General features: G+C 38.2%; 1 protein-coding gene across 18 annotated transcripts in view; it reads right to left on the reverse strand.

The window, feature by feature from the left end:
• Nucleotides 1–16,744, reverse strand: part of WDFY3 (WD repeat and FYVE domain containing 3) — a 187,925-nt gene that overhangs the window by 40,301 nt on the left and 130,880 nt on the right. For 12 of the 18 annotated variants that reach the window (XM_080589096.1, XM_080589094.1, XM_080589095.1 and 9 more), the window contains 11 exons: nucleotides 16,450–16,640; nucleotides 14,863–15,015; nucleotides 12,597–12,670; nucleotides 12,329–12,490; nucleotides 10,859–10,953; nucleotides 8,877–8,997; nucleotides 8,505–8,722; nucleotides 6,214–6,449; nucleotides 4,890–5,024; nucleotides 2,943–3,134; nucleotides 816–1,049 (listed from right to left, as the gene is read on the reverse strand). In XM_080589096.1, the coding sequence (XP_080445222.1) occupies nucleotides 816–1,049; nucleotides 2,943–3,134; nucleotides 4,890–5,024; nucleotides 6,214–6,449; nucleotides 8,505–8,722; nucleotides 8,877–8,997; nucleotides 10,859–10,953; nucleotides 12,329–12,490; nucleotides 12,597–12,670; nucleotides 14,863–15,015; nucleotides 16,450–16,640 (1,811 nt within the window). The remainder of the gene's footprint in view (nucleotides 1–815; nucleotides 1,050–2,942; nucleotides 3,135–4,889; nucleotides 5,025–6,213; nucleotides 6,450–8,504; nucleotides 8,723–8,876; nucleotides 8,998–10,858; nucleotides 10,954–12,328; nucleotides 12,491–12,596; nucleotides 12,671–14,862; nucleotides 15,016–16,449; nucleotides 16,641–16,744) is intronic. The other 6 variants (XM_080589099.1, XM_080589091.1, XM_080589089.1 and 3 more) reach the window with 3 other exon arrangements.

Consider the following 16,744-nt stretch of genomic DNA (forward strand, 5'->3'; position numbering starts at 1 on the left):
ATTATGTAGCAACTCCGTGAATTTTTATAGCATATGGCACCAGATGTCCTGGCACCTGTTTTTATCTAACACAAATAAAACTGAGTCCTTAATATTTCTTTAGGGATTGGTAGGGATTTTATATTTTGAGCAAAACCAGTACAGCTGTCACAGGCTAATGGAAGTATAACAAATGAATCATACTCTGCAAGAATAAAACTTGAGGAAAGCTGCAACTTCTCATGCTGCACTGTTGAACATCGACTGTTGCAACCCACTTCCTGCATTTCCACACAAATGGAGTTATTGACTAAGATGACAAAACAAGAGCTCCAAAGAGAGCACAAAATACAAACAAAACTTTGACACAGCATACTCAGTTACATGTGCGGCAACTAACAGAGCCATTTGACTACCCAAATGAAAGCTAAGGAGTCCACAAATATAACTGATAGTAGGACTTGTGTGGAGGGAAGAACACAGTGCAGCAAGAAAAAAAACCACAAATGTCACACAGATTTTCTGCTCAATCATTTCAGGTTATCACCAATACATGCAAATTCCAGGAGGAAGAAAAAAAGTCCAGAAAGCATTCTGAAAGGGAGGCTGAGAAAAACAAACACACACACACCTCTGGTGTTTGCTTCCTTAGGTTTTCCAAAGTATTTACAACAGCAAGCAAACTGTTATTTATGAGCCAAGAGTGTTCCAATTTTCTAAAACTCTTACTTCATGACTGTTTTTAAGATTCTACTGAATGGTAAAGTGAAGGTAAATAGAAATATTGAGGAGAAAAAAGGGTTACACTAAGTTCAAATCATAAAAATCAGTTTTACCTCTAGCAAAAGATCTACCAGTGGAGTCTGTTTGCTGGCTGGTGTGAGACATAAGTTATCAATTATCAGCACCCGCATGAAGTCAAACACAAACTTCTTGGCAGGATGGTTAGTTAGGTACGTCTTGGTGCCAACATTGCAGTATTCTGACTGGCTCCTGTTCATGCCAGAATCAGCTGCGAAGGCTTTGAACTCTTCAGCTGGGGACCCAACTTCATCATCAAGATCAGTGACCTGTGAAAAACAACATGTCAAAACTCCAGAGCTGAACAGATTAGCAGCAGTCATTTTGCTCTTCTATCCTTTACATGTCTTTCTATGGCTATTCACTTCATATTTGGTTTCCTAATAAGCCTTTTTCAGCAAGACTATCATTGGATTCAGCATCAGGTGCCCAATATACAACATGCAAAACATCCAAATTCTAGTTGCTGATTGATGTGGAAAAAAGAAGTCAGTAAAAGCTCACAAGAGTTACCTGAACCAGAGATCGCATATCACATGGGAGATACTTACCAACAAGAACTTCTGGAGCAATTTTTAATTTCTATGCAAGAATACAGATTCTCATAGCAGAAAACCAGAAGTTCTGAAAAAGTTAGCAGCTAAAGCAGAGAACAAAAAACCACGATAGAAGCCGACTGAAAAAGGCTTCAAGTTTGTGTGGTAGAGTAGCAAAAGCAAACTCACCTTTTTTTTAATGCAGTACCTTCCATCAGAGTGCAATAATCGGTAAAAACTACTTTCCCAGTACTGAAGGTGATCGAGTCCAAAAGAAATTAAAAGGAGAAAGTATTTTTAGATAATGCCTTCCTCCAAATACAAGAGGAGACAATGACTTCCCTGAAAAAGACTTATTGCATCACCAGCTTCCATATGAAGTAACCGAATGTTCTGAATTTTTGTCTGCTTCAGAATGAGAAAATTCCCAAGAAATGAAGAAAAACCCAAAGATGTAGGCTTTCTGGATTTAATGGCACATCTGAGAAAGGCTGGAAGATCGCTCAAGAATTTTCTCTCAAAGCTGAACTTAGGTGTTTTGTTGCTATAGTTAGCATCTATTTCATACGGAATTGAATAGTCTACCTCATTTGGGTAGACAGAAATGCTGGAGAAGCAAAAAGATTTGGAGTCGGAAGAGCCTTCAAATGGTGAAGAGTTCAAGTTGTCAGGCAGACAAAGTTTCACCTGTGCACTTAGTACTGAAAGGACTAAAAAACTACTTGGAGATATGCAAGACTGTTCTAAATTCTTTACACAGGTCAATGCCAAGTCAGCATTACAAGCTTGAAAATGGCACTTTTCTTCTTTTTTTCCTCCAAGAACTATCATCTACTTCAAATGCAAAAATCAATAATCTTATAAGACTCTTCAACATACATCTGTAAAAACTGATCATCTGTTTCTATTCATAATAGAAAAGACAGTATTTCAGCAATAAATATTTTCTACGGTATTTTATCATTATCTTCCCTAGTTATAGCATTTGCTAACCAGTAAGCTATCCTTCCATGCTCTTAGTGCATGGATTACATTTAGATGCCAGCTAACAACAACAGTTTATTTCTTTCCCTTTCATGGTCTAGAAATAGCAGCACTTTTCAATAACACTTAAAGGATACGTAAATTAATAACCTGTAATAGTTCTGCTTAAGGTGGCAATGCAATCAAAGATGAACTCACACCCTTCTCCTAGCTTGAACTCAGCAGTTACAGGTCAGACAGGAATATTTTTATTGGTTAAGCCCCCAACAGAAGTAGGAGGAGAAAGCAGTTTTCAATTTTATTGCATCCTCCAAAATAGAAAGGAGAAAGACAAGCTGACTCTGTCTTTTTCCTTCTGTAAATCTGAGCTAATTTGATTCCTGTATGTGAAAAAACTGGCCTACTAGAAAAAAAGAAATGGTGTACATTCTCTCTAAAATGAAGTTTCAGGTATCATTGTGCAGCAACAGTTGAGCATGCACCCCTCTCAGTTTCAAAACCCAAGTACAAAATTTCCAGCCCAGCCTTTAAGACCACCCTTTTCTGCATGGCAACTAGAGCTTTATCTTCACATGACTATTAATTGATCCATCTTCAAAAATAGCATCCAAGGGAAAAGAAAGGAAAAAAAAAAAAACTCACTGCATTTCCTACCATCTCAGAGTAAGGTCGTATGTTGAAAGGAAACACAGTTGCTGCCAGTGCACACAGGAACTCTGGACTCATCCATAAGGAAACAAGGTCCGGCACATTGTGATACAAATAGCGAAAGAACTGCATCAAGGTGACAGGATATTCTCGAAGCCATGAGCCTTCTTCCTCAGACTGCCAAGGCTGGGTTGAAAAACAAACAGCACGTTAACACAGATGACGCTAATTGAAAAATGCTCATTTCAGGAAAGAGACACGGGAGGATGACTGGTAGGATCAAGTATGCCAAACACATTGTCAAACATGCAGTTAAACACATCATCAGAGATAGGATGAAATGTGATTGAACGTGGTCAAGTGCTTGTTCAAAGAGAGCAGAAATGTATCTGGTTGCCTGCTCAGTCACATATCAGTGTCCAAAACCAGAACATGTCAAACATGCCAGAGCATGTGTCACAACACATGGCCAAACAGCTGTCTAGAAGACATGACTGAAGACATGCTGTTCAGACGCCTGAAGTGATGTCTGATCAAACATGCAGACTATATGCCTGAGCATCTAACCAACATGTGACAAATGAGTTGCTAACCGTGACAAAACACTTGTCTGGGGACATCGCTGTATGATGAACACCTGACAGCATGCAACCAAGCATACATACACAGTTTTTAACACATCAGCTTGCAGGAACCACTTTTCAAGAACACATGTCCAAGCCTGTCAGACATGTCACCATGTCATGAAATCATAAGAAGCAGAAGTGAATGACAAATGTGACAAGAAAAATGTAATGAAACAGGCCAGAACAGGTTGCTACCACATGAAGAAATGTAATCAAACATGACCAAACGTGATAAACACATGGCAGCCCAAAACTTGACAGTAACCTATGCCTGCTCATGTGTTCAAGAATGTCACGAGCAGGAGACTGAACACATCTATGTGGCTAAGAACATGTGTTCTAAGGTGATGACTCAAAATACATTGCTAAGCATGATCTGAATTGTATCAAACAAAAACCCGATAGCACATCTAAACATAGATCAGTTGGTACAGAACAACACAGCAGGGCAAGAGACAGCATGTCTCTGAGCAGGTCAAGAGCATCTGCAAAGTGGAGGGCCAAAAATGACAGAACAGGTTGCCAGCAGGAGACAGAACAAGTGGCAACAGCAATGTGTACCCCCAGCATGTCATCAGATGTGCTTTCTAGGTGTGTGTACTGGTCACACCCGGATACGCCAACACATGAGCAGCAAGCAGTCAATGCTTCCCAGAGGGTTTCACAAACATGTGATGACCAAGCAGGTAACATCTAAACAGGTACTACTTGGGAAACATTTCACGAGATCTTTTTCAGCAATTCAATGCTCTAACTCCCACATAATACAAAATTTTCTTACTGAGAAACCAACTTTGACTACATTCAAAAATGACTAGATTCAAAAATGAAAAGAACACACATTTTTCTGACAGTTAGTTCATTTCCTCCAGCATGTGGCTATTAATAGTCAGGGGACTTCTCAAGCACAAAAAATCAGCATCTCGCATTGCTCTGAGCAGATGGGATAGTGAGTCTCAAACATTCCCCTGTGATGTTAATCAGGAAAGTAATTCAGTCATCTCTGCCAAACATTTTTATCCTTCTGCTCTCTTGTTTTGCTTTACTTGCAACAAAATGTAAATCTTAGCCTTTTTGTGAAAAGCAGTGCTAATTTTATGGTCAGTAATATTTCCACAGATAATGAAAAACAAAATAAGATAAGAATAACCTCATTACAATGTTTTCTTTTTACGCATATATTACGAGTAACTCCCAGATGGGTTGGTTTTGACACCAACAAAAAATTCACGTTTCTTATTTGGCTTCTGACCGACCACATGGCAGACCCAAGCAATTCCATATATACAAATATGTACAAAATTTTTATTCTTACAGAATTCAGCATGCTCCTCAGCATTCCCAATAACAAGAAGGCAGCTTCTGTGCAAACACTATGTACTGAAGAGGTAATGGTGCCACACGAGGCAGGAACTCCGAATATAAATGTCCAAATAGAGTCTAAATCAAACTGTAAAGGGTGAAAGAGAAAAGACAAACACTTTCTGCAGTGCAATTTGATACTGCTTTTTATTACATCTATAATGCATTCATTTAACAGTGTCTAAACAATAAAGGTTAGAGGATGTGAAAAATTCAGCCCCTACAACTTTATGGGGAGATCATGTGTCATGAAGCACTGAAGAAAATTCCTTTCAACCATGGACGAACTTAACTGCAGCTCTCACCTTCTCAAGGTATTTAAGTCTTCTGAAACAAGAAGTGACCTGTCAGCACAAACCCTGCACCATCAACACTTTCTTTTGGCACATGTAGTAACAAAAGCCACATGGTGTTCCATAGGAAAAACATGAACGAAACAAATACACTATGCTGTATTTTCCAGTAATTAAACAACAACAACAAAAAAGTCATTAAAAATAAGTAAGAAAAGGAAAAACTGCCCAATCTCTAGCATTAACAGCTCTACTGCTATGTATTTTAGGTGGCTGCATTTGATTTCAATTTAGCATTGCTGTACTTCAACTCTATAAGCAGAAGATGAGCTTCATGACTCTACTTTCCCACAGCACAGTGTTGCCTGTGCTGTCTAGTTCCTCTTGAGAAAATAAGCAGGCAGAATACTTTCTGGTCTGTAATTTTCACCTTCCCTTTACCACCAAAAAACAGATGTTAGCACTGTTAGTATCTGTTCTAAACAGGTACACCGTCAACCTGGAGTGTGGCTTTTCTCCATAAAAGACTACACTAAGGCTTCCTAGGTTTCTGTTGAAGGCTATTTATTTACATATAATTAAAACAAGTTCAAAATCAACCTACACAGAATGCTAATACACTTTTATTTTTCCACTGAGAACTAAGATGTCTCCCTTAAACTTTTCTGAAATAAGTACCTTGTATTTTTCTGTAACCTCATGAATGCTCTTTAATACAGCAACTCCCTGCTCTTAATAAATAAATGCTCCCTTCAATGTCATCCTGGCTCCAGATCAGACCAGAAAGAAACTAGCTTCATCTATGCCATACCAGGCTGGCTTCCACGTACTCCCACCATATCTTGTCCTCCCACTCCCGCACAGAGCAGCACAAAACAAGCCGTACTGACTTCTGCGTCAGCTGCTGGGGTTTGGGGGTGTTAATCTGTAATTTTCTTGGATGGCAGACAGAATTACACTTACATCTTATTACATAATCCCTACCTGGGACCCCTGATTACATTGGCTGCTGGTGACAGGTGCACTGACCTGCAGGTTTTCAGGCAGTTCAGTGACTGGCTGCTGCAGGAAAAGGGCCATGAGGAGGAAGTAGAGTGCAGGTACATTAGTGTGCTTAGGCAGAAGGGACTGCAGGACAGGAAAGCCCGGGAAATGACACGCATCCCGGTTAATCTCCCGGACTGTCGATCTGCCACCAGCGCTCCTGCCAACATTGAACCCTGAAATAAAAAGACAAAAAGCCAACAATGTTAATAGAGAAATACCTGCGAAACTCATCCTTAAATCAAGTATTGAGCTCAAGAGGGTACCTCCACATAAATTTAACATTGTAACAAGGGAAAACTTGCATACTGGTTATCACACACATACTATGCAAGTCACTTCAGGTATCTAATTATTTAATTACTACAACAGGAAAAAATTGCCTTCCAGTACCACACCACATAGATAACCCTGCACCACGAAAACTGCTTAATGCTGTTCCAGACACACTCAGATTCATTTTCTGACCGCTACCAGAAACTCAAGACTTTAAAGATATCCAGCTTCTGAAAAAAAGTTATTTCACTAGCTGAGAGGGGAAAATCACACCTTAATCTCGGGAACTGAGTAGTTCAGTTATGTTAACAACCAGCAATCCCACAGCTGATTTAAGTAAATGGGCTGTAAAATGATTTCCACGCATGCTTCACAGGGAACTTGCTTCAGCTGCTTTGTTACTGATCAACCAGTATGAAGCATCAAATGCTCTTATTTTTAAGTGTTGCCAGAAACACAAAACACCTTTTGTGACCCTTTTGTCCTCAGTTATTTCATTTCCCCTTTGAACATCACACAGAGAGTACAGAAGCGCTCATTTTGCAGTAAGCACAGAGGCAGGAAGATAACTCAGTCTCTGGGTCAATGCAGACCGTCAAATTTTTTTTCCGATGTTGCCAGAGATAAGGTCAGTCAGGCTGTTTTTGTGAGGCTCTAATACAGAGATGGTTCTCAGCAGAAACTGACTATTTAAAAGAATATATACAAATTAAATCCTTGCCACGAAGCCACACTAACTCTATCAGTAAGCGTAAACAAAAATGGCTCTCAGACGGTTTCAGGTGAAGTCTCAGAGCCAACGTTTTGCAAGGCAATAAAAAAAAAATACAGAGTGTGAAAATTAGGTAATCAGATAAATCATTGCCATTTGATGAGATACAGTTTTAGAATTATCTTGTTCATCACAGCCTAGCCTGGCATCAGTTAAATTGATATTATAATACAAAACCAAAAAGGACTACTACATATGCTCTCCAACTGTGATTGCACATCTAATTTAGAAAGATTCTGTGGACTGAAGAAAATTATGTTATGGGACATTTGAAACAAATCTCGAATAAAAAATAAAAACGTCAGTGTCCTAAAATATCAGTGGGTTTAAAATTTTAAGACACGTGCATGCAAACTGTGAAGAATTTGTAAGATTTAAGACCTGAACCAGTAGCTAAACAACAGCTGCTACAGTATGTTAACAATACATCTTTGCACACATAATACGGTTTCATAAAAAACTCTGATTGCCGAAACTTTTGTAGTTTATTATTGATACAAAGAGTCATAATATATTGCTTAATACCCTGAGAGATATATTATGGGAAACCACTGCAAAGAGACTGAATTCCTGCAAAGGTCTAATAACCTGGATAAACAATGCCCTAAGAATCCACAAAGAAAATCTTTAATAAGGGCCAAGGGGTAAAACATGAGCCCAAGAAATCACAAGAGCAAGCTAAGCAGAGGAGACGAAGGACTGAGATAATGCTTTGCACACACAAATTCCCAAGGTAGCACAAATCCCAACTGGTATATCTATTGGCACAGAATTCACTAGACAAAGCAGCACAGATTTAACACTGCATGATACTATGACTAATGTAACAATTACATTTTTCTTAATTAGTTTGAGTGTAGCACCTTGCAACAACACTTGTGATGCTATGCTGCCTTAGCATTTAGCTCATATGTGCCTGCCCATGGGACTTAACCATACATTGATGGTAACACGACACCAACTGCAGTTCAGCTACATAGGCTTTGTGCAGACAAAAAGCTAAGACTGAACTATAACAATATCTGTGCAATGTCAGCTGAAGGGCAGTTGTGTAGAACTGCTCTCTTTTGCTTAGCAAATCTAACTCTTAATTCTAAGAAAAACGAAGGGCAACATCATCTGATCAGAGCAGAGACAACAGTAACAGAAAGGATGTATCCATCTGAGAGTTTTCATACTGTACCTAGCACAGTACCAATCTTATTGGTCAAGACTGAATCCGTCTGATCAAGCCAGCCTCCACCACTGAGACCTTCCTTAAATTTAATAAGGATGGACTGATTACTCAACAGGACCACAAGAATTCGCATGGCAGCTGTGACCGTGGTGGAATGCAAATGTTCTTCCATGAACATCATAATCCAATCAAAACCCAGGGTCTTGACCAGTTCTTCACAAGCCCTAATAAAGGGGGAAAGAAAATCTGTGTAAATGCTTCAACAGTTCCTATGAAATTACACAATTTAACTAGTGAATAGATTGTGGACTGTATAATTCTCTCCTTTGAAATTAAAAACATAATATCCTTTCTAGATCTAAAGTTTTTTGTACTTACTGCAAACTAACAGCTGTCTTCTCTTTAGATGTATATAGAAGTTTCAGGAGGATATCTAAAAGCCTGTTCCGCAGGAGAATAAGATTAGCTGAAACAAGTCCTCCAAAATCATCTTCTGTTCCTAGACATCAAGTACAAAAAGAATTAAGCAAAATTAGTGTGATTTAAAAAAAAAAAATAATTAAGCAATTTTTTTTTTAGAACTCCAACCATTTAAATGCTATTCATAAATTCCATACACAAGTAAACTCAATCTGTTCCTACTCAGGTCAAGAAAAAGCCATGCTCTATTGTGGACAGCCTGCTACGCTTGACCTGGCGCACACTGCTGAGGAATGTTTGGTGCCCCATTATCGTCACACAGCGTTTGGTTGATTTGAAAGATGGGCAGAAGGATAGCACAGACAGTTATCTAAACTGAGGCGGTCCACATTAGCTAAGCCAGTTGGTTCCTGGCAGGCAGATGCATAAAAACAACCTGACAAAGGAAAGGGTGTGGAAAAAAAGGGGATTCATAAAAACCCCAAACAGTTGGCTAAACATTATGCAATCTGGGATAAAATTTAAAAAAAAAAAGATTTTTAAATAAAATAAAACTAACATTTTCCAGCTTATGCAAAATGTAAGAAATGGAAGAACAATTAATTTCCTTTTCAATCAAGTCGGAACCCGAAACCCCTTATCAGTCAAACAACACTCTGGTTCCAAAATGTGCTAATACACACAACTCAAGGTTAACTTCACAGCTATTTTTTGAATCCCTCTATTAGTACCTTACTTTATCTAAGGAGGAGCAGGTTTTCCACAATGTTAAAAAAAATTACAACTCGAGCAGAGACATGCAAAAAAGGAATACAGATAAATGGACACATACTGGGCCAGAGATCTGCGCCTAAGTCACAGACAAGAAAACAAAGCATCTTCAAAGGCAGCAATACAGCATAACTGATCAAGACCAGTAACCTATAAATCTACCGTCCTCTGTCTCAAGCTTCCCTTAGCACTCCTGACACAGTGTGCCTTTCTCCCCATGGTTCTCCAGTGTCCCTGGTAGGCAAAAAGCAGCACAAGCTCTGGTTAGCTTAGAAAAAAACATATGGCCAGCCTGCAGAGGGAACACGAATTTCGATCTCTCTACTATACCCAAGACACTGTTTTTTACTGAAAAAGTTGGAATTTCATCATCTCCGAGACTGCAACGAGAGAAAGTGTTCAGAAAGAAGAGGAGAGACATGTGAGACTGATAAATGTGCAGATCACCTAACCTTGTTCTTCAGGAAACAAGATGAGTCAAGCTAACTGTGCAACAGAAACCCTGTCCCTCTCACTGGTCCCTGCCTATCTGCATCCCAAGAGATGCAGAAACTTAGCGTCTTAGAGCACCCACTTGAGTTATTTGGTTCAAATCCACTGCTGGGTTAAATCATTTGGACTAGGGGAGACTAATCAAATCCACAACTGTATCAGCTTCTTTTCCTTAAAGAACAAGGGTAGAAATGTTCTCAAAAAATAAACACAAATACTCTTGAAGTACATATATATATATGTATACACACACACACACATATATATATATATATATTTAAGGAGGAAAAAAAAACCACCTTACACTGCGTGAATTATTTTTCCCATTTCTCCACACGTGGAGGGTGCACCTGGCAGATGCACCTAGCAAATCATTCTCTTTTCTTTTTTTCCCTCCCCATAACAAAGCTGAGATGCACAACTGATAGGAAAGAACAAGTGGGTGAAGCAGAAGGACAACATTCAGTATTAAGTGAAGGAAAACAAAATAAGAGTGCATGAGTTTTGCACTGCTTTGCATGCAATACGCAAATGTCAAGTTCCACAGTTAACCTGGCAGCCATATTATAACTAAAATACATTACTGGTAATGATACCGTTGTACATTTCAAGTATAAGTACAGAAGAGATCATAAACTATTTCTCTTCTACTGCTTCTAAGGCATACAATGACTTACCGCCGTCAAGCTTTTCTTCATTGTTTATTTCCATGACTACGAACTTCTCACAGACTGCAAACGTAGGTAAAGTGGAAGAGATGAACTGTCCAAACCTTGACACACACAGAAATAACATCATGCATTGATATGACAGATGAACTCACATCCATCAATAATTTCCATCTAATGTAAAATCACAACGCTAGTGGAAGGGCATTATCCAAAAGCATCAACTTTCCAACATCTGATAAAAAATAGCTGATAAAAAACAGCTGATAAAAATAGCCTCAATCTAAAGTTACTTGCCCAAAAGTGAAGTAATGTACAGTAATTAATGGAATCTTGGCAGACAAGTCTGCAGTTACAGGAGTTGGACAACTCTGAGATTCAAGAAAGCAAATGTGGAGATACCTCCAAGTCCTAGTAAAATGAACACCACAAGTTAAAGAACAGAACAAAACATTGTTCTCCAACTTTTACAGCTGAACAAGTATTACATCCCCCAAAATCATTCATCTGGTATAACATCCACGTCTACAGCTTCAGGTGATATAACAAGGTCATGGTTTTCAAGAACAAGATGATGATATACTATGAAAAGAAAGGAAACTGAATACATTCCTCTTTCTTCTGGAAAAATCCTCAAAAAGTCCTTAGTTACTGTAATTTATCTCAAGTTGTAAAACATTTTTCATTTTTATTTCCGGGAAGCAGAAGTAGTTATGTCGGAATACTCAGATTTATATTGTAGAATCTATTCCATTGGAAGAGAAGCACGACATCTGCACTGTTTATTCTTGAAATACTCTCTGATGTTTTCAAAACTTTTAATTGTACTTAACATAAGAACCTGAAATTATGACCATTCATACACAAGGAATATCTAAGCCCGGCAATATTTTATTCATTTCCATTATAATCAAACAGGAGATGAAAAAATTAAGTTATCAATGAATTTAACTTGTTTAAAAGCACTTCAAATACTCCTGTGTGTATCAGTTGCAACTATTAATGTAACTTTCAGTCATAATTAATAGTACCATAACTGACAATCTTAAATATTTTTCTGTAGTCATCATTCAGAAAAACCATCTTGAAATTAGCCTTTCGTGAGAGAGAATAATCGAAACTGCATTTTAACTGAAGTATTCTCGTACTCCACCTGAAATAAAAATCAATGGTATTTAAAAGTGCTCAGTATGTCACACCAACAATGGACCAAGAATACGGCACCAATGCTACCTGCCTGAAAAACACTACACCAGTTTAATCATTCAGTTGTACCTATTGAGATATAAACTGAATTTAATACAGAAATCAAGGCATTACCAAAACTATTATACCTATGCACTCAGTCACTTAAAAGAAAATATTCAGTACGTATTTGACATTAGTTACTCCACAATAGTATTGTCGCTAAGTACTTTCGAGCAAGGTCAGCAACATAATAAAAACACGTAAGCCAGAATTAATATAGGTGTGGGCTACCTGAGCAAGTCGTAGCTGCTGGGGAAGCCTTGAAGCAAAAAGCTCAGCACATTACTAATTGCAGCAATAGTAGGCTGGGACAGAGACGTATCTCGAAGAGTCAAGAGCAGTCTTGGGATGAGTTGGAATTCCCTCATTAACTTAGCGTTCTTTGCTGCTTCGCTGAAGGAAGGAAGGAAGGAAAGGAGGTGTCGGTTTAAAACTAGAGCTCCCTATAAATATTACCTAATCCTGGAAGCCTCACCAGGACACTGGCATCAACTTATACCTGGACTCTGTGAGAAGTTCGATGAAGTGTTCAAATAATGACAGGTGAAGCTCATAGGGTGCGTGAAGCCAGACCTGAAATAAAGAATAAACAATGGTAAGTTTGGTACACAAATCCATTTCAAGATTCAGAACTGACATTCGAGCTTCATACAGCAAAAGTTATAAAAAGCTTGAATAGAGTAAAACTTGTTGCCCATGTTACTGTTTACCTGGCCTGATTGCACGCCTCTCAATTGTTCCTTCTTCAAATTCACTTATCTGTTAAACATACTAGCAAAGACTAAAGAAACACACATTGGTACCCATTGATAGTCTCTATAAATTTATCACAGTAGAATGTTAGAGTTATAGACAAAAACGTTTATCACTTTCCGGAATTCTTCTTTAAGAGGTGGTACAATTCCACTGACTCCAAAGGAATTATTAGGGATTTACAGTGTTGATGTGAAATGCTGAATGGGACCAACATGATGATTCGGCTGAAGCAAAGATTCTCTTTGTGAAATTGACTATCTTCTGCCGGCACTGAACTCAAGGCGTTCCCTGATCTTTGTTTCGTGTGGTGTTTTGTTTCATCCGTTTTAACCTTTACCCAGAAATTTCTGCACAGCATTTTCAACAATTTATATCTACTAGCAAAAAAAAAAAAAAAGAAAAACACACAAAAAAAACCCAACACCCCAAACTATTATTCAAAAGTAGTAATAAAATACGTCGAGTCAGAAAACTCCAAGTTATAATTTCAAATCTTAAAATTGGCTTGCTATTGAAGAAAGTATAATTAATATTTGTGTTCAGGTGTGTAAGATGGTCTGAAATGAAAGTTTCCTTGCTTTTGCTGTTCTTTAAATCTTATCTAAAATGATCAGAACAATCTTTCCTTTACCACGCTTAGCATAAGATTAAGAACACCTAATTTATCCAATTTTAATGAAATGTTTGGGTCACTGCTTTCTGAATACATAAATTTAAAAAATGGGAATTATAAAAACACAAGTCAGAAAGTGTGACTTCCTGAGGCTTCTCAAAAGTTTCTTCCTAATGAATCACAGACGTATCACTTGCCTTAATGTGTGTGTGTGTTCTCTCTCCTAAACTGTTCATCCAACTTAACGCCTCTACCACAAATATTAGATCAGGTACATGTAATGACTTCTATCAGATGTACATTTACTTGTGCTCATTAATAGCAAGCACAAGGAAACCGTTGTTATTTAAAAGATTTGTTTAAAAATAGTTTTTTAATACTGAAGAATTAATGTTTAAACAGAGCATGAACTTACTTCTAGTTTCAATATTCTTCACCAAAAAAAAGAAGAAACTTGAGCAGTTTTCATTTCCTGATTTTTATGCTGTAACTGTAGTGTATTACCAATCTTGGCGATAGTTTTTTCAGTTGTGTTGAAGTCCTCTAAACTCTCGAAGTTAACAAGGCCATTTGATTTTGTTAACATGAAGGCTATATTAAGTGGCAGGCATTTTTTCAGAGGGAAGACACTTTAAAGACTCCAGAAGTGCTTTTACATACTCAAATGCATATATATAAAAACAGTAAAATAAATAACCCCGCGTTTTAGAGCCATTTGTGAAAAATGGACGTATGTCATATCTTGTAGTTGGATCTTTTATTTATTTGAAGTGTATGAGAATCACAACAGTTTTACTCAGTCTGGGTCAGATACAGATAATAATAAAAGGGACAAACACCAAATGGTGAGTTCTCTGCATTGTTTAACACTGTCAATCAGCCTCTTTTACATTAGCATTTAATTCTGAACTTGTCTACTTTCCCCAGTTTAAAACACTTCAATATTTCAATAGGCTGTGCAAGCAGATTTTTATCTACCTTATTATTAACATTGCAGGAGACACATGATGAAGTGATTCCCATGTGCATTGAAAAATCTACCTCCTACTGTTACTTTCAGTGCATCTTTCACACCTTAATGTATCTACTGCAGTAGAACACACTAGTTAAAGGAAATTACTGTGGAATAGAAAGCTAAAAAACATCATCTAGAACAACAAAAAACACGACCGTGCTTGGTACTCATTAATGGCTTGTAGAACGACTCAAGCCATTTCAGCAAGAAAAATTACCAATAATCTTGCTGCTGAGCTGCTGTTCTGTACAATATACAGAATAGTAAGTTTGCAGGATAACAACCTCATCTGCTGTTGCTCAGTATTTAAGGTATGTCGTCAGTTTACTCAAGTACTCATTAGCCAGTATCATGAGGACTTCTCTGTGTAGCTTCACATACCTCAAAATCACAGAGCAGATCCTGGAAGGCAATAGAGTTTGGAATAATGGAGGTCTCATGCCCACTGTCAACAGTTCCCACCAAGGAAAAGGTGAGATGAAGTATGTGACTGTTCAGAAGGGATCGTTTCTTCTTTAACAGCATTGCCAGCAACTTGAACAAATAAACAGATACGGAACTATTACCCTATGAAAAGGCAAGCACGTAATCTACGCATAATGAAGCATGGGTGGAATGGCTGCATCTCTTTTGAGAAGGCCCATAAATTACCTCTGATGCTTGAAATTTTTGGTGAAAAAGCTTGAAAAAGGCATTACAGCTGATTAGAACAAGAGTGTACCCAGGATCCCCTCCAGCTCACGAGAAAGTTTCTGTTCTAAACTGCAGATGGTATCTAGGCCCTGATAGTTAGGCACATGCACCTCTCAGCTCTCTGGTAGTCACCCACAGCTTAAGGCAGCACGTGATACGTGCTCACATGTGTGTTCCTGGAAAGCAAGACACATGCAGATACGGTAGTCTTCAATAGACCAGTCTGCACCTCTGGAGTACCATAAATACAAATGAGAGGTACTCTGTCACTGAAGAAAAGTATCCATCACTAGATAGATCTGAATAACCCCAACTTTCTGTCCCATTAAGTGACACACTAGAAAAACAAAACAGAACAAAACTCAGATCCTTGCTACTCGTCACAGCCAACGGCATGAGCTGAATGCTGGCTTGCTCAGCTCAGCTTCACCATCTGCTTTGAAACAACGAGTAAAAAACATACAATTTTCCATGACTCTTTCCTAAACTGTGCTATTTCCTGAGGTCAATAGAAACAGAATATAAGTTGTGTGATGATCCACAGATCATTTATTGTGCAAGAAACACTGTCTAGATTTTTTTGTTCAAAGTCAAGGTCCACAACAGGCTAAACGGAATATTAAGTTTCAACATAACTATAAGTAGCCATTAGCATTACAAGGTTTGTAAATATGCTGCCTAAACCACATGCCAAATTTTCAGTTTCAATAAAGTCATCCTCATGAGAAACAAAGTTCATTGGTCATGTGAACACCTTTTTCAAGTCAGTCGAATAATCCTTTTGCATAACTGATTGTACTTTCTCCACCCCAATGGAGATTTAACAAGTGTTAAGTTGGCAAGTGAACACCTCCACTAATTATGAAGTCTATGCGATCTCCTCAAAATAACAACTCTAGGAGTCTGCTTGTTTGGTTTCCTCGATGTGTCCAAATCATTCTCTCTTGCTGGTAGACCACTGAGACAGAAGCTCCAGAGGCTTGGAGTTGTGGACTCACATTAACAGGGTAGTACCACTAAGTTGTGCTCTTCCTTGCTATTAATGAAGAGTCAGATTCAGCAGAGCAGTTCAATAGACACAGCTGCCTAGAAAAACTTTCCACTCTGTTCCTTGAAAGCTATCCCAAATAACTCATCTATGTTCTGAGCTGAGAGCTCAGAAAACTTAAGAGCAGAAACTCAGGTTACCATGACACAAAGAATTCCAATGGGACTTGAGAGCACAGACACTGAAATTCAATTAGCCTGGTCTGTTTAAAGACATTTCTTACATACCTGATAACCTCTGATTCTTTCCATTTCTTTGCTGGCTAGCGGATTGCTTTTTACCACGCAGACTAAGGCCTTCACAGCTGCATACAATCCTTCTACATCTGAAGCCATGGCTACAAGTCCTAAAATAGCAGCAGCTCCACCAATGTACTGCAGTATAGTGGCAACAGGCTTGGGGACAAATGTTCTTACTCCTGAGCACAGGTAGTGAAAATTAATTAATTAAAATCAAGTCTTATTCTTGTAGAAATTAATTGGGAGTTCATGCAAGTAATTTGCAGTCTACCCCGCTTGATTT

Source organism: Anser brachyrhynchus, assembly GCF_964034855.1.
Source record: "Anser brachyrhynchus genome assembly, chromosome: 4".
NCBI lineage: Eukaryota > Metazoa > Chordata > Aves > Anseriformes > Anatidae > Anser > Anser brachyrhynchus.